This window comes from Pelodiscus sinensis, chromosome 18 (genome assembly GCF_052426305.1).
Source record: "Pelodiscus sinensis isolate ZL-2025 chromosome 18, ASM5242630v1, whole genome shotgun sequence".
Taxonomy (NCBI): domain Eukaryota; kingdom Metazoa; phylum Chordata; order Testudines; family Trionychidae; genus Pelodiscus; species Pelodiscus sinensis.
The window spans coordinates 29,455,970-29,474,106 of NC_143069.1; the positions used below are offsets into that span (position 1 = coordinate 29,455,970).

At 54.9% G+C, this 18,137-nt stretch overlaps 2 protein-coding genes across 2 annotated transcripts in view; both read right to left on the reverse strand.

Moving 5' to 3' along the window:
* The window catches only part of LOC142823756 (alpha-1B-glycoprotein-like), a 415,238-nt gene that overhangs the window by 221,820 nt on the left and 175,281 nt on the right, over positions 1–18,137 (reverse strand). The window lies entirely within an intron of this gene.
* LOC102455270 (scavenger receptor cysteine-rich domain-containing protein DMBT1-like) overlaps positions 1–18,137 on the reverse strand; it is a 52,269-nt gene that overhangs the window by 33,880 nt on the left and 252 nt on the right. Inside the window, exons 2-3 of the mRNA XM_089770050.1 lie at positions 2,049–2,366; positions 246–575 (exon numbers count right to left, since the gene is read on the reverse strand). Of these exons, the coding sequence (XP_089626176.1) occupies positions 246–575; positions 2,049–2,366 (648 nt within the window). The remainder of the gene's footprint in view (positions 1–245; positions 576–2,048; positions 2,367–18,137) is intronic.

Here is an 18,137-nt window from a genome sequence, read left to right on the forward strand (position 1 = left end):
GTGGTGAAAATCTGGGTATGCTTAAAGAGCTGTGTCACATGGAAATAACCCATCAGGGAGGGAGAGAGACAGGGCTCTCCACTCAAGAGCAGCGATGGCTCAGGCACTGTAAATCTGCCTTTGGGGGCCCTGGCTGGATGCAGAGGGGGAATACTGATGAGACTGCCCTGAACTGTGACAGAACCAACAGCCACTCCTGCAGCATAATGTTGTGCCCTGTAGGAGGTGACATAGATGAGGGTTACCTGAGCACACGGCACTCGCATCTTCTCCGTGGTTACAGTTACTGTCTCCCCAGGGCCGTGCCGTGCATTCGGAGAGGGCAGCTTCTGTCCCCGTGCAGTTAACATCATCTAGCCAGATACGCCCAGAGCCTTGTCCAAACTGAGCCACCCCTGGGGCTGACAGCACCGTCCCACAGCCCAGCTGCCTGCACACGACTCCAGCATCGGTTAAGTCCCAGTCGTCATCACAGACGGTCCCCCACTGCTGGTCGTGTAGCACCTCGACTCTCCCGGCGCAGTGACTCGGGCCGTTCACGAGCCGGAGCGGAATCTCCGCTGGAGGGGTTGAATCTAAGAACACCGAAAGGAAGAGACGCTCAGATTCCTGTGCATCAGATCTGAAAGAACGCCGGGGAAAGAAGTGTTTCCCGCTGATGCATTTTGCACCGTCTTGGTTGTGAGGTGGATACGGGTTACTTGAGCAACCAACACTGGCATCTTCTCCATCGTTACAGGGTTAGAGACGCAAGGGGAAATGAAGGGAGACAATGTTCTTGAACAAGGACTGGTTTAAGAGCATGTCCCTGGAAACCTTGATTATCATGAGCATCTATAGCATCATTCTTACTCCAAATGCACCTAGTGGGGTCTTTGCCCATACACAGCCCCATTCTAGTGTTATGAGTCAGCAGGGTCTGGGATGACTCAGATAGCAAAACATCTTTCACAGCTCCAGTCCACACTCGCTACTCCATACGGTAATCCTCACTGGATGGCAGGGCTCACCCACAAGGAAGACATCCCCTCCTTCACTCAGTCATCCTCCCCGAGGCCTGCATGAGGGTAGTGCTGGTGCCATAGGGAGGCTTTGGAGACTGTGACCCATGGCCAGACTGGGTTAAACATGCCTCAGGAGAAATGAGCCACTTTCGACCTTAAGGGACAGACTAGTAGGGAATGTGGGTGTATTTGTGTCTTTCCATGCACATTGTCAGAGGAGAACTGTAGAATCAAATGGCTCCCGTCTACACCGAATTCATCTTTGCTTAAAGTGTATGGCAAATCATCTGTGAATGGCTGTCTCTTACATCACCCGAATCCCTGTAGCTAATTCCTGGTCATGCTGGGGAGAAAGAGCTTTTTGGAAGGATCCAGGACTGAATGGTGGAGAGGCTGCTGGAAAACTCCACAAAGACCTGATCCTTTTTACTTTATATCTGATTTACGCTTTATCTGGGAAAGTTTTAAGCCATGGATAGGAGATCTCCTGGCCTGTCTGCATCCCTCTTGAATGATCAACACTCGACTATAATCTATAGGCTAATTCTGTACCTACTTTTTTGCACCTCCAAAGCTCAACATCTCGGATGGCTGCCCTGGGAGCTGGTCACAGAGACGCCAGTGACTCAGAGCAGAGAGGTCTATCGCTGGATATCTGCCTCCTCCCAGGACAGGGACCAGCACCATTCTGGGGCGCAGAGGTCGCTACAGATTCTACGATGACAGCACCCCGGGTAACCCAAGCCTGAAGGGCTCATCTTCATAATGAAGGCATTTGCTAAGAAAGAGCTGAGCTGGCTGCCAACTTAACCATTGGCAGTGATGCTGTAATGAGTGTCTGCAGAGACAGAGGCTAGCCTAACGAGCCAGTCTCCCTTGGTGGTGAAAATCATGGTGTACATGGGGGAGAGGGGCCTTGTGACATGGAAATAGCCCAGCCAAGAGGGAGAAAGAGACAGGGCTCAGAGCCGGAAACCTGCCTTTGGGGCCTTTGCTGGACACGGACAGGGACTACTGGTGAGAGGTGACATAGATGAGAGTTACCTGAGCACACGGCACTCGCATCTTCTCCATGGTTACAGTTATTGTCTCCCCAGGGCCGGGCCGTGCATTCGGAGAGGGCAGCTTCTGTCCCCTTGCAGTTAATGTCATCCAGCCAGATACGCTCAGAGCCTTGTCCAAACTGAGCCGCCCCTGGGGCTGATAGCACCGTCCCACAGCCCAGCTGCCTGCACACGACTCCAGCATCGGTTAAGTCCCAGTCGTCATCACAGACGGTCCCCCACTGCTGATCGTGTAGCACTTCCACTCTCCCAGCGCAGCGACTCGAGCCGTTCGCCAGCCGGAGCGGAATCTCCGAGTCTGTGAACATCCAAAGGAAGAGATGCTCAGAGAGAGAATCCTGTGCATGAGATCCGAAAGCACACTGGGGACAGAAGTGCCTCCCTGCGATGGATCTTGTACCACGGTTGCGAGATGGAGAAGGGTTACCTGAGTAACCCACACTGGCATCTCTTCCATTGTTACAGTGTTAGGGGCTCCGTGGTAAGTTAGCTGAGGCTCCATAGTTAAGCAAGTAGTGGTTTCAGAGTCTGTCTCTGGACTCACTGGCCTAAAGTTTCAAGTGTTCATGAGCCCCAGCAGGGTCAGTCTGGCTGCAAACACGTGTCCTCCGAGCCCTTATTGAGCTCTGCCTGCACACTGGGGTATGGGGATCACCAGCAGGGCCGGCTCGAGCTATTCCTGCGCCCCGGGCAGCGGGCGCACGACGCATGTGCGGCCCCACCCCCCGGCGTGCCGAGCACCTTACAGCTGCAATCGGGAACAGCTGTCAGGGGCGCCGTGCACCTGGCCGTGCGGTGCCTGAGTTCAGCTGTAAGGGGCGCCACACGGCCAGGTGCACGGAGCCCTAACAGCTGCTATCAGGCGCCTCCCATAGGTTGACGCTCTGGGCAGCTACCGGGCTAGCCCCTCCCTTAATCTGGCCCTGATCACCAGCAACACAGAAGGGATAACACCCCCCACTCAGTCCTCTCATCCACCCCAGGCCTGCAAGAGGGCAATCACAGCTCCACTGGGTGGTTTTGCGGACTGTGACCTAGGGCCAGATCGAGTCTATAGAAAGATGGTGGCAAGCGTTGTGTGACAGCGCCGCCTAGTGACACCTGCCAGAGGACACTGAGGCTCCGTGCGGGCACAGGGTATTTGTGTGCTGCGAGAAATTCGGACCCTCCCGCCCCAGAGCCAGATGAAAATCAGCCCTTGAGATTTCACAGGGAACAGAAAATCAGCCGCAGTCCAGGGACTGACGAGCCGCGTCGAAAGGGTTTGATTTGGAAGAAAGAGCATCTCCGGGTGGCAGCCGCTTAGATCTCTGGCCCTGCTCAGGAAAGCTCCAGGCCTGCCCCCCCCCCCCAGCCTCTGGCCAGGCTCAGTGTTTGTCTGGGAAGGGGGAGACCCTCAGTAGGGCCAAACTTGGGAGCAGGGGTCTGACCCCAGCGCCTGAGAGAGGGGAACAAACTGGGGGGGCTCCGGGGGAGCCACAGGGCTGATCGCAGGCTGACAAAACCTGAACTCTGCTGGGAGGGGAAACTGGGCGTGTTCCTCCTTGAGACACAAGAGTGAGGGGGCAGCTGGTCATTCCCGTCCATCTGCTCCGGGCTGCTCCAGGGGGCTGGGGAGCAGGGGCTGTGAGCGCCCCGGGCAGTGGCACAAGGGGCTGGAGGAGCTTGCCAGGCAGGTTGCGCCTCCCCCGGCCCTCAGCTCCGGTTGGACAAAGCGCGTGGCCCCCGGGATTTCCCTGTCAGCAGGGCCCCGGCACACCCAGCGCCACGGGGCTGCTCCCCAGCACGGGGCCCTCACACACACACACACACACACACACACACACACGTGCCAGAGCAGGGCAGCTCCGCCCCCTTCCTCCTCGCCCCGCCCCTGGCCCCGCCTCCGTGGCCAGGACCCAGGGGAAGCCGGAGCCGGGCAGAGCAGGCAGCTGCTGCTCGGGCTGGTGTCAGGCAGCGGCTGGGCCCGCGGGGATGTCGCTGCTCAGCTCCCACTGCCGGTAAGCACCAGAGCCCTGGTGCAGCGAGCCCCTGCCTGTCCCCCGAGCGACCCCCTGCCTGCTGCAGAGCCCCAGCGACCCCCTGCCTGTTCCCCGAGCAACCTCCTGCCTGCCCCGCAAGCAACCCCCTGCCTCCTGAAGAGCCCCAGCGACCCCCTGCCTGCCCCCCGAGCGACCCCCTGCCTGCTGCAGAGCCCCAGCAACTCCCTGCCTACCCCCCCAAGCGACCCCTCTGCCTGTCATCCTTGTTACCCCCTGCCTACCCCCCCGAGCGACCCCTCTGCCTGTCATCCTTGTTACCCCCTGCCTGTCCCCCTGAGCTACCCTCTGCCTGCCCCAAGACACCCTCTACTTGCCCCCCTGAGCTACCCCCACTGGCCCCCTTAATTACCTCCTGCCTGCCCCAAGTGACCTCCTGCCTGCTGTAGAGCCCCCAGCAACCCACTGCCTGCCCCTTAGCAACACCCTGCCTGCTGCAGAGCCCTGAGCAACCCCCTGCCTGCCCCCAAGTGACCTCTGCTGGCCTCCTGAGCTACCCCCTGCCAGCTCCCCAAGCAACCCCCTGGCTGCCCCCTGGGCGACCCCCTGCCTGTCCCCCTGAGCTACTCCCTCTGGCCCCCTGAGCTACCCCTTGCCTGCCCCCTGAGCAATCCCCTGCCTGCTGAAGAGCCCCCAGTGACCCCCTGCCTGCCCCCCAAGCTACCCCCTGCCTGCCCCCCTGAGCTACTCCCTGACTGCCCCTGAGACACTCCCTGCCTGCTGCAGAGCCCTGAGTGAACCCCTATCTGCCCCCTGAACTACCCCCTGCCTGCCCCCCAAGCTACCCCCTCTCTGCCCCCCAGCAACACCCTGCGTGCTGCAGAGACCCCAGTGACTCCTCTGCCAGCCCCCAAGCTACCACCTGCCTGCCCCCTCAGCAACCCCCTGCCTGCCCCCTGAGCAACCCCCTGTCTGCCCCCAAGCGACCCCCTGCCTGCTGCAGAGCTCCCAGTGACCCCCGACTATCTCCCGAGCTACCCTCTGCCTACCCCTGAGACCCTCTGCTTGCTCCCCTAATCAACCCCCTGCCTGCCCCATGAGCTACCTCCTGACTGCCCCTGAGACACTCCCTGCCTGCATTCCGAGTTACCCCCTACTTCCCCCTGAACTACCCCCACCAGCCCCCTGAGAGGCCCCCTGCCTAGCCCCAGAGCTACCCCCAAGCTACCCTCTGCCTGCCCCCTGGATTATGCCCATCCTGCCTCCCAAACTATGCCCTTGCCTGCCCCCCTGAGTGACCCCCCATTTGTCTCCCAAGCTACCCCCCATGGTCCCGCTGAGTGGCCCCCTACCTGCCCCCCTAAGCTACCTCCTGCCTGCCCCCCTGAGTGACCCCTACCTACCCCTTGAGCTTACCCCGTTAGTGAACTCCTACCTGCACCCCAAGCAACCCCCTACCTGCCCCGTGAGCTACTCCCTGTCTACTCCGAGTGATGCCCTGCCTGGCCCCAGAACTACCCCCTGCCTGCCCCCCAAGCTAACCTGAGGAACTTCCTCCCTACTCCCTGTCTTCCCCTTCAGCAATGTCCTTCTTGCCCCCAGGGCTACCCCATGCCTGTGCCCCAAGCTACCCCCTGCCTGCCCCTGAGCAACCCCCTCTGCCTGCCTCTCAGGAACCCCCTGTGCCCCCCCGGGCTTCCCCCTTCCTATCTCCTGAGCTACCCCCTGCCTGCCCCCTGAGCTGTTCCCCACATCTGCACCTTGAGCAGTTTTTCATCTTTTTTAACTCCCCCCTCCCCACACACACAACCCAGGGAGCTGGGGGGTCTACTGAACTTTTCACCGAACAACTGGTCGCCGGAAAAGTGGGACGGGGGAACAGGAGCCTTTGGCCACTGAAAATTTTCCAACCCCAAAATATTTTGGGGCGTTTGATTTTTGGTGAAAAACCAACCAGGGTCCAAGGAAGCAGATTCGGCCACAAATGGAAAAATAAATAAAACCCTTTTCTCAGCGTCTCGCTCGCCAGCCATAAAAGGTTCCTAACTGTCAGGATAGTCAAACACTGGAATAAATTGCCCAGGGAGGTTGTGGAATCTCCATCTCTGGAGATATTTAAGAGTAGGTTAGATAAATGTCTATCAGGGATGGTCTAGACAGTATTTGGTCCTGCCATGAGGGCAGGGGACTGGACTCACTGACCCCTCGAGGTCCCTTCCAGTCCTAGCATTCTATGATTCTATGAAAAGGGCTGGATGTAAAGCTCCCAGCAGGCCCTGGCGCAGGTGTCATTAAGGACGTGTGGTTTCCTCAGAGCCACTGGTGGGTTATCGTACAGCCCGGTCCCTGCCCTAACAACCGGCCATGGGTGAGAGTCTTAACCAGGCAGCGCTAGGGAGGGGCACCTCCCCCTGAGGGCCCATCTCCAGCTATTCTGCCCCAGTCCAGCATCTCCCTCCCGGGTCCTCTCTTGCACTGATCAGCTGCAGCCCCCCCTTAGTAGAAAAGGGAGCCGGCTTGGAGCTGTTAAACCGAGAGGGGAACGTCTCTTTCTGCCAGACAGACTCTGGCCCGGCCAGTAGTTAGCAGCTCAGTGCAGGGATCCCTGCGGGAGGCTCTGGCCTGGGCTGGGCAGACGCTCTGGCTAGATGGGCCCTTCTGGCCTTTACATGTACGACCACAAAGACAAACTGCCCTGAACCCTTGTGGGAGCAGAGTGAGCATGAGGCGGGTTAATGTGTGAGGCCAGAAATAACCTTGTGAGAGCGAGTGAATCGAACCCACATCACAGCGTGTGACACAAACATCCGGCCTTGCTGGGCTGTCCACGGGGGTCAGGCCTGGGCAGAGCTCACTGCTGGGGGGGAGGTGTCTGCACAGGGGACTCTGCAGATGCTCAGGGCACTGCCGGCTCGTCCTGCGGTTCCCTCCCTGCGTGGCTGCACGGAGCCGCTGAGCTGGCCTGTGCGTGCACAGAGAGTCGCTGAGCAGCAGCCGGTCGCTCTCTAGTCCTCCAGCCTCCAGGCCTGTCAACAAGGCCAGCAGGGCTGGGAAAGTGGGTCCAATTCGGCCCTGCCTGCCTGGGGTGGGGGCCGGCGGGAGAGAGGCAGGATCTAGCCCAGGGCAATAGGGGACGGGACACTCCGTGGGATCCTGTGGCAGATTCCCCGGCTTGTGCCTCTGCTGCTTTCCCTGGTCCTCAGTCTCCAGGGCCTTCCCCTCTTTGGCTGAACTAGCCCAGGGTCACTGGCCTTCAAGGCAGGTACCAGTTTGGTCACCGTGACTGAGGATTTGGGGGCTAGGGGCTGCAGGAAGGAAGGACCATCTAGCGGCCAGGGCATGGCCTGGCACTCTGGGTACAGCAGGCTACTAGGACTGAGTCTTGCCCTGTGCCTCAGTTTCCCCATCTGCAAAATAAGCAGGAGCTTCCCTACCTCTTAGACATGGGTGAGGAGAAACCCCACTCGTGGCAGTGAGGGGCTCAGATACCCCCGTGACAGGGGATGGAGCAGGACAGGCAGAGCATGGATGGGAAGAGCTGTTCTATGTCATGGCTTCTCTATGGACAAGGAAATTAAACGGCCCTTGCTCTGCTGCTGTAACTCCCACGGGGACACAGTTACTGGGCAGTCAGGGTAAGTCGTGGTTTGTAAAGCCAGAAGGGACCACTGTGCTCACCAAGTCTGCCCCCCTGGAGTACATAAGCCAGAGACCTGCCCCACAGTAACTCCTGTTTGAACTAGAGCAGTAGTCAGCAACCAGTAGATCTACCAGATCTACTGAAGATCTACCAGAAGATCTTGGAGCCTCTGACGGGTGATCCTGATGGGTTTGGCCAGGAAGCTCTCAACTGCCCCTCCACCCACTGTCCTGCTGCTCCTGCCCTCTGCCTTGGGTCTGCTCCCCTGGGAGCCTCCTGCTTGCTGCACAGGGCATGGGAAAGAGAAGGGGGGGGGCTGATGTCAGGGTGTCTCTCCTCCCCCAACTCCTGTACCCAATCTCCACACAGGGTTGCGTCTCCCCCAAGGGCCAAGGGCAGACTGGGCCGTGGGGACACAGCCCATCCCAGCCCTACAGCTGGTTTCACTCAATGATTGGCACAAGCACTTCTGGCCAAACCTGAGACCACGTAAGGGGTGTCTGACTACACTGAGCTCCCGCCTGTTGGAAATCAGCCTCTTTCCGTGGTTTAAATGGCGTCCCCAAAATCACTAATCGCTTTTGGAAGTTGTGGCCTCTTAGCTGGACGATGAGACAAACCCAGCACCGTATGGAACACTGATGTTGCACCTCTCGATCCCCATGGACATCCTGCGTCTGTCTCTCTGCCCATCAATCAATGTCTCCATCTCTCAGTCTGTCACTGGGTCTGTGATCAATGCTGCCCAGACAGCCCAGAATTTTCTGAAATTCCCTATTTTCCCCATTTCAGTGCCAATTATGGGGGGGGGGGGGGGAGTGGATAGAAGGAAATGTAAAAAAAAAAAAAAAAAACAACCCTCCACAAATGGTTGTGAAACAATGATTTCTTTTAAAGTGCCATTCATATTCACCCTCTTTCACTGTGTCACCTTCCAGACTCTGCTTCTAACAGGCTGTGTCATGCTGAGCGTCACTGATCCTCCCTGAACATTCGAGTCCCCCCAAACATCCCCCGTCCGCAGGACCATCATTACCCACTGAGGCAGCATGTCGGGTACCTCCCGATCCTGTACAGCAAGATGAGACTCCACCAGCCAGCAGAATAGAGAGGATTTATTGCATCTGCAACGTACAGCACAGCCCAGGTTCTATGTGGGCATCAACGCGAGGGGCAGGCATCCTCAGACCCTTTGGGGTAGGGGTCCATCAGACCCTGAACCCCCAGTACTCAGCTTAGTCTCTTCATGTTTTCCCAGCCAAGATTGCCCCTTCCCCAAGCCATGCCCTTCCTTTGTTCAGACCCCTTCCCTGGACAGGTAAGAACCGGCTGGGCCATGGACAAGTGACATGAAGGGCCTTAGGGTGACCCCCTGCTGGGCAGTGCTTACAGATGCAGGCCAGTAGGGGTCACCCACAGCCCACAGCCCACAGCCCAAGCATAGAGACCAGAGAAGGCCGGAATGGACAGCAGCCCCCACTACATCACACCTACATAAAGGGCACCTGCACATTTGAGGCACCCCTGGGTCTAAATGTCCACCCCTTAGCTCTTCCTATTCCCTTTCTGTTTCCTCTGGAGAGCAGCTAGTTAACTGAATCTGGAACAGCCTGAGACAGGTATCAGCTGACAATGTACGTGAGAAAGAGCCAGGGAAGTGGTAATGTACCATTCAACGGGCATCTGCCAAGCCCAGGGCTGAACTGTCCATTTCTGAATTTACCTGGTGAGTCCTCAGAGCCTTAGTTTTAAATTGGCTTTAAAAATATTTCATTAGAGTGCGGCTGATTCTAACCACAGCTCTAAAAAGTCTTGTCTCTTCCCTGGCTGCCACCGGCACACCCATTTCATAGTCCTGCATAGGGCCCAGTAAATCTTAAGGACATCCCTGCCTGGGCAGCTGGTCTGCAGAGCTGACTCCATGCCAGCATAACATGCGCTCAGTCACCATCCCAGGACAATCCGCTTTTGCATCAGTTGCACTGAAAAGTTGCTCTGGTTTATGATCCCGTCGGATTTCCCATGCGGCGCTCGGCTCTTTGGCTTTCCCCAGAGGTGTTAATGCCTGTTCGCAAGATGCCCACGTGATTCTTTGGCCTTACCCGCTGGTTTAGTCCCACTGATCCCAGCTCCCACCTGCTCAGAGGTCACTTCCGGATGCTCTTTCCCAGCTGCCTTGTGTCCTTCCCCATCTAGCCTGGGCCCTGGTGCCCATCGCTCAGCAGGGACAAGAGACCCCTCAGCAGCCCAGAGAGAGGAAGGATTGGTGGCAGTTAGCGCAGGGCGGACAGAAATGGCTGGAGCTGGGTGTGGAGCACAGAGCAAGTGGAGGCTTAGCAGGTGGGAAGCCCCATGGAGCTCTGTGGCAGATGTTCTTTGGGGGTGAAATTCACCCCTAGGCAGAGAGTCCCACATGAGGTGCAGGCCCCATTTATTTCCCTCTTAACTCCAGAGAGTCAATTTCCCCCTAGGGGAGCTGGGTCCTTCTCACCAGGGACTGGAGACCAGGGTGGAGACAAAAGATTCAGGCTCCTCCAACATCCCAGGCCCCACAATCACCCAGTGACCTTTCCCCCTGGCCTGGCTGTGCCTGTAGCCAGCGGCTGTCTGGGTGAGGTGGGGGGGGGGGGATGTTTCCTCGGTGATTGTTCAGACACAAACAAGCAAACCAGCCCCTTCCGATCTCAGTCCTCCAGCCCTGAATAGAGACGCTGTGGCCAGTTGGTGGTGTGGGGCAGGAAATGGGAGCGGTGACAAATATCAGCCCTGAGGAGGCGACAGAGCAGGGCAGACAGAGGCTGCAGCATCTCTGCTGCCTGAGCCCCGTTGCTCCCAGGGGGGTTGGGAGCAGGGAGAGGGGCTGCCTGAAACACCCAACATCCAACCAACATTTCACTTGTGGCCTTGTGCTGCCCCCTGCCTACGGAGTAGGAACCCCCCACCCCTGCAGTGAGCCACGCTCTGGGCCTAGTGCTGGCACCGCAGGGCCACACACTGCTCTGCACACGGCCCTCACCACGGCCCTTTCCATTTGCAGGGCCACCGCATATTTCATGGACTATTCGCTGCATCCTAGTCCTGCTGCTCCTGGTGTCTGCGCCCGTCATCACCTTCGTGCTGGAGAAACGGGGCCGGCTTGAGCCTGCGGGGCTGGAGGAGACTCGTGGCAGGAGCGTCGGCATTTTGCGGTGGATGCAGGGGAGGTTAAGGAGGGAGCCCGCCCAAGGAGCTCAGGACAGCCCAAGTAACAGACCTTTTTGTGAAGTCCCCTTAGGCCAGTGGCCTGACCTGCAATCAGGAGAGCCCCTGCGCTCTGGCCCTGCCCACAACCCGGGCTGGGAAGCTCCTTCCGTGAGCTCCCCTCGTTAGCAGGATCTGTCCCCGTGGCTCCCATTGGCTGAGAAACGTGGCCAAGGGGAGCGGCGGGGGGCGGGGCCTGCGGGCAAGCAAAAGGCAGCGCACAAAGCCACCAGGCCCCTCCCTGCACCACCAAATACCTCAGGAGATGCCCCAGGTACACGCCCTACCCCTAAGCCCTAGCTTTGAGCTCCCTCCTGACCCCAAATACCTCAGCCCCACCCCAGAGCCTGCACCCTGGGTCAGAACCCTCATCCCCCCGCAACTACCCCCCTGCCTCAGCACACGGCCCACTCCCACACTCTGAACCCCTCATTTCTGTCCCCACCCTGGAGGTCCTTAAAATCTAATAGCCCCAGCCTTCAGGAGAGTTAATCCCGCCCTGCACTTGGCATTGGCATCCCTCTGCCTGGCACCCTGCGGCCCTCAGCTCACTGCCAGCCAGGCCAGGGCCACGCTGAGCCCTGACATGAACTGCCCCCTCCAGAGAAGCCCAGCCCAGCTCCTTCCTTCCTTCCTTCCTGCCTTCCACACAAACTCTCTCTCCTTCCAGAAAGACTGTATGATGGAGAACAGGAGGTTGAGCTCGAGCTTGTGGCTAACATACCAGGGTAGAAGTTTTAGGAGATTGGGGTTCAAATCCCAGCTCTGCTTCAGAGTCCTAGGGCCTGTCCCTGCCTTTCCCTGGGCCTCAGCTCCCATCTGTGAAACGGGGCCAATTATTCTGCCTCGTCTCAAGGGAAAATTTCCAAAGACCCTAAGGGATTCAGGAGCCCAAGTGTGTGACTGTGCTCTGTGCCCACCGCCTGGTGCTCCTAAATCCCTGAAGTATTTGGGCTGCATTTGTCTGCACAGGAACTGACCAGCAGATCTATCCTGTAAAGAATCACTGCTGTGATCTCGGGATAACTCCCCTGGGGGACACCTGTAGTCCAGAATTAGAGAGTGCAGTCACACCAGGAGGGAACCTGCACAAAGCCCGTCATGCGCTGGAGTGAGAGCGTCCCCACAGGGAGTTCTCCCGGGAGAGCTGGAGTGGGTTAGCCAGACCAGGAGAGTTCTGCTGGCCAGGTTCCCAGGCAGACGAGCCCTTGGCATCTGTGCATCACCCATGCAAAGGGGCCTGATCTAGGCTGCTGTACAGGGGCTGCTGTGATGTATAATCACAGGGAAGGAAATGCGGGGGAGGGGGGGGGGGGTGCAGAGGAGCCAAGGAACGAGGTCTCTGTTTCTGTGAATAAATTGTGAAGTCAGTGGCTTGGCCACATCCTGGTTTGTTCTGAAGTGTGTTCAAGAGCCAAATAGCCAATGTCAGGCAGGTTTATTGCTCTAAACCAACAATAACACAGCACAGGGGAAAGGCTCCACACGACACCAGTCTCTGGGGAGCCCCTCATGCAGCCTTGTTACATTCCCCTGACACAAAAAATGGCTCTCCAAGTTACACCCCTAACACCACCTTTATCTAACCTACCTGTGTGTAGGCACAAGGTGCTGAGTCCGTCACCTGAGACTGCACGGCTATTTCTGGATATGCCAGGTAACCCGAAAGAGCTGCCCCACATCTACACAAGCTGCCTGTTATTTGAAATGTTTTTCGAAATGACAGGCATGCTATTTCTCCATCCTGTATCGCTGGTTGCATGAGGGATAAGGGATGGCTCGAAATAGCGCATTATTTCAAAATTTGGCACTGTGTTAATGTGCCAAAGTTCAAAATAAGCTATTTTGAAATAGATTTGAGATAAGATATGGAATTTGCATAGCGCAAACCACGTCTCATTTTGAGTTCAGGGTGCTCTGTAGACACACCCTCGATGTAACCAATCAGCTTTCCATCTTGTTTCTCTGGTACCATCGGGTGTCTCTTATTTTTTTGTCCTGAACACATGGCACCAAAGAGCCTAATGACACCTCCTAGCTCTTCACGAGGCCGGAATAATCACATCTTGCCCTCTTCCTTTGCCATTTGCATGCAGGACTAGAATAAAGCTGCAGGTCAGAACACATAATTGCCCTAATATTTGTGCTTGATACTAGTTATGCCTAATGCATGTATACATGGGGGCTGTGTCTACATTGCACCCCTTTTCCGGAAAAGGGATGCAGATTAGACAAGTCGCAATTGCAAATGAAGCGGGGATTTAAATCTCCCCCGCTCCATTTGCGTGAACATGGCTGCCGCTTTTTTCCAGCTCGGGGCTTTGCCGGAAAAAAGCACCAGTCTAGACGGGGATCTTTCGGAAAATAAAGCCTTTTCTGAAAGATCCCTTATTCCTGATTTTAAGAGGAATAAGGGACCTTTCGGAAAAGGCTTTATTTTCCGAAATATCCCCGTCTAGACTGGCACTTTTTTCTGGCAAAGCCCGAAAATGTAAATCCCCACTTCATTTGCAATAACGATGTGTCTAATCTGCATCCCTTTTCTGGAAAAGGGGTGCAGTGTAGACACAGGCGCGGAGGATAATACATATTGATAACATGAAAAATATGGATGCTAGCCAATGTATATTGGTCAAAAGTATTTTACTGGGGTATTCTTCTGTCTCCAGTGGATGGTTGGGCTTCAGATACTAGACTGTGAGCTCTCTGGGGCAGGAGCTGTCATTTGCTGTATGTACAGTGCCTAGCACAGCAGAGTTCTGACCCGGTTGGTTTCTAGGTGCCTATTAATTATTTGGGTTACTCATGTCACCCTCCCGCCATGCTTTATAAAAATTGGCAATGATATGTAAATAGTTTTGTTTTTCCTGAAAACCCAAACTGAGGTCAGGTGACCAGGCCACCTGGTGCTGGAATCCATCTCGAATCTGGTAATTTTTCCATGGGGATGGGGAGTATTAAACAAAGGATTGCTGCCTTGGGGAAAGTCTTTTTAAGAATTGGAAAGCAAATAGTCTTTGACTTCAGCTGGCCTTTGAAACCATCTTCCCACCCAAGGAGGACACAGAAGTGGCTGTTAGACCCAAGACAGAGGAAGATCAACTTTGTCTTGTGAACAATTGCACGTGAATAAGAATTAGGGTGAGGAGTACGAAATGTTAGGCTCTCTCGTATTAGGGTTTTGTTTATTTTGTCTTGCTAACTTACTTTGATCTGTCTGTTTTCACTTGCAACCATTTAAATCCTGGTTTTTACACTTAATAAAAACATGTTTGTTTATTATCACACCCAGAGAAATAACTGTTTGAGGTTTTGGTTCCCTCCGAGGGTTGTGTTCAAGGTCGTATAAATGAGCCCTCAGAGCTGAGCTGGGTTAGCATTTTTTGTTGCTCTGTTGGGGGGCAAAATCTCGGCCTTGGCTGCGGGAGACCAGAGCTTCTGGCCTAGTGGGACAGAGCGGGGGTGGGGGGGAGTGTGCCCCAGAGGGCAGGTAGGTAGACTCAGTGACATGATCAGCACACCGGGTGACAGCTCCCAAGTAGACCTCTGTGACCGGACCCATCCCACCTCCCACCTGTTCGTTTCTTTACTGTGTATTTTCTGCACAATGTAAAGTTGCCATCACAGGAAAGCACAGGGTGACTGGCTAGAGCGCAGTGACTAGGGAAAATCAGTGGGTGGGTGAGGGGGCATTTCCCACCACAAGAAGGGCACATGCCCCCTTGGATATATCACATCCACGGGAGGCCTTCAGTGATATGCACTGGGCTACGTTTCACCCCTGGGAACATCAGTGGTGCTGTGGAGTTATTAGCCAATGTGCAATTCTTACAGTAGAGGAGCAGAGATTAAAAAATAAAAACCTGAAAGCCTGGCCAGGTGACCGCACCATCCTACCCACTAGATGGCACTTTGCACCAATCCCAGTGAAAAAGCCCATCGGACACCTGTTGGTCCAATAAAGGATGTTAACTCTCAGGTCCTCTTGCCTCACTTAACCCACATCACACAGTATTGCCCCCATCTACTGGCCAACACTATAATTGCAACTGTGCAGATTTGTCTTGGTTTTTATCTCTGCAACAGAAATTCTCCATCCCGTGGAGCTGAGGGCAGCAGACAGACTGACTGTTCAGCAAACATCTCCCCTGCCATGAGCACCCAAGTAACATCCCTGTGGCCTCCCCACAAAGACGTCTCCTCACATTCAGCATTAGGAAAGGGCTGGTTTCTCAGCAGGAAACTCTCTCTCCCCCGCCATCTGGTTCTGTCCCTTCAGTTCTAACCCCCACTCCTCACCCAGCAGGGCATCCCCTCACAGCCCCAGCTGAAAACAGGGATCCGGGAGCCTTGGTTTCAACCTCCCAGTCTCAGCCAGAAAGACAATGGAATGTGGGGCCATTCCAAGACAGGGGACTCATCCAGTCCCAGATTGGAAGAACTGGTTGTCCAATGCAATGTGCAATGAGACACAAACTGGCCAATCAATGCACCAAACAGCCCCTCACTGGCCAAAGATTATAGCCCAGGGTTTTGTTTGATTAAAACTCTCTCAGACCCCTAGTAGATGCATCATCCTTCACTGTCAAAACACAGATATCTTTAACACAAACCTAGTTCTGGTGTTACTCTAGCTGCACCCTAACCCAGACAGATTCCAGCCCCCAGTTATATTTTGCTCCCATGCCCAAAAGTGTCACTTCCATACACTGAGGACATGTCTACACAAGGAAATTACTAAAACTCTCTTAGTTTGAAATAACTCCAGAAATAACTATATCGAAATAGCACGTCCACACTACAGGGAAGCCTCAAAATTAGTCCGAGGCAGGTTCCCTTAAGGTGGACGCGCTACCTCCACTTAGAGCCCCAGGAAGCATTGGGGAGTAATTACTTTGAAGGATCCTGGAGAGTAGTTATTTTGAAATAGCAGCAGTGGAGTATCCACACGATCGCTGTTTCAAAATGAGCATTACTCCTCGTGGACAGCAGGAGTTATTATTGCGAAATGACAGGCTTGGTAGTGTGGATGCTCTGCTTGTGGTTTTGAAATAAGGGGGGTTATTTCGAAGTAACTCCCTAGTTTAGACCAGGGCTGACAAGCCGCGAGTCTTCCCACTTCAAAGGGTGGGGAAAGGATCTTGGGGTTAACCCCCAGGGATTGGTGGATTCCTGGGTTTCATTCCCAGCCGTGCCACTGATTCACTGTGAGCACTTTGGTAATTCCCCCTCCAGTCTAGGTGCCTCAGTTTGCCCATCTAAAGCCAGGGCACATAACATCTGTGCACTTCATAGGGGTGTTAACAACCCATGAACATCTGAAAGCAGGCCTGGCAGTGACAACACACCATTGTAAAAAGAACTTTTAACAACGAGTCGTCCTACGGCACCTTAGCGCAAAAGCCCACAAAAGCTCATGAGCCTATGTATTTATTTGTGTTAGTCTCTGCGGGCATGTCTACAGTACAGCAGGTTTTTTTGGAAAACCAGCCATTTTTCTGAAAAAAACTTCAATTACATCCATGCTGCAATCACATTCTTTCGAAAGAACAGAGGGGGTTTTCCCGGCATTGGTAAACCTCTTTCTATGAGGAAGAAGTCTTTTCCCGGAAGAGCTCTTTCGCAAAAAGGCGTGTGTGGACCGGGAAGAGGGAGTTCTTTTGGAAGAAGAGGAAAGAGGAAAAAGCGCAGGTGCCCTGGTGGCCAGTCTGTCTATAGCAATCACAGCTTACATGCGAGAGAGCCTCCATTCAATTTGGATGCTCTCTTTTGAGAAAGCAGATTGCTTTTCCGATGCGCTTTGGCCGTGTGGACGTGCTCTCTCGCAAGAAGTTTTTTTCGAAGATCTCTTCTGGAAAAGCTCCTTCTGAAAGAAGCCTGCAGCCTAAGGTGCCACAGGATGGCTCGTTGTTTTTAAAGTTTCAGACTAACACGGCCTCCCCTCTCAGACTTTTCTGGAGGGGGAGAGGTGTGAGTAGAGCCACGGCTATGTACATGTAGCCTCAGCATCACCAAAGATCTCCACAATATAAACAAGCCTGTGTAGAAGAAACAACATTATTGGGGGAAAAATGGCAAACCAGCACTGACATTGACACACGCACACAGGGTAACACAACCAAGAGAAACACGATTTAAAAATCCAGCATGCCCACGTAGGGTGGCCAGATACTTTCACAAAAAATCCCGAACATGACGGAAAAAAAAACTTGGTTGAGAAAAAAAAAACCAAAAAATGGGAAGCCAAAGTTTCTGAACAAAAAACGAAATGAAAAATAAATAAATAAAGGTCACTGCGCCTTTAAATAGCCCCGCACTCCTCGCTTCCCCCACCAGTGACAGGGGAAGTATGTCTCCGCTGGCCTTCTGTCCCAGAGAAACAGGAAATGCTGGACATTTTACATGTCTGGTACTTTCTGTTTCATTTACCTTATGGGGCGAGAAATAACAGACTGTCCGGGCAAAAACCGGACACCTGGCAACCCTATGCCCACCTCACTGCCTCTGCTCACTGCATCCCTGAGGGTCCGGGTCACTGCTCCCCAACATCTCAGATTCAAGAGCCCAGGTTTCTGCTCAGGGCACTGGGACGGGGCACGGCCGCCTTTCTGCCAGCAGCACCTGCAGGGCGTGTCCACTGCTGTGACTGCCCCTGCTCCCCTCAGTCATATGGAACAGAGTGTGTGGGGGGGCTTATATGTGGGGGCCACACAGTGGGATTGCTCCCCCACACACACTATATGTGGCTTCAGTGTCTCAGTCTCTTCTGTCTAAGAGAAACAGGGAGGCCCTAGAGCAGGCCAAGTCCAAACCCAGCAGTGGGATTCATATAAAACCAGCCCCTGGAGGGATGACTGTGGGGGAGACAAGGAGTTTCTGCTCTGGGGCAGAGCTGGGAAACAAAACAGTGAAATCCAGGGAGCTCTGCCCCCAAAGTGAAGTCACCTCCCTGGCCCCATAGAACAGTCTCACCCCACATGGGGGTTTCACTCTCACATGGAAACAACTGGGGGATTCTCATTCCGCTTCACAGCTGCTATTAACAACTCACCCGGCATTCAAGAATAACCCGACAACAACCCCCCACTGCGACTGCAAGCAGAGCCCTCACAAGCAGCCCTACAGCAATCCAGTGTGATCACAGCCCGTGCACTCACACACAGCTCTACAAAAACACACCAGCAAGAGAGGCCCCCGCACTCCTAAGACC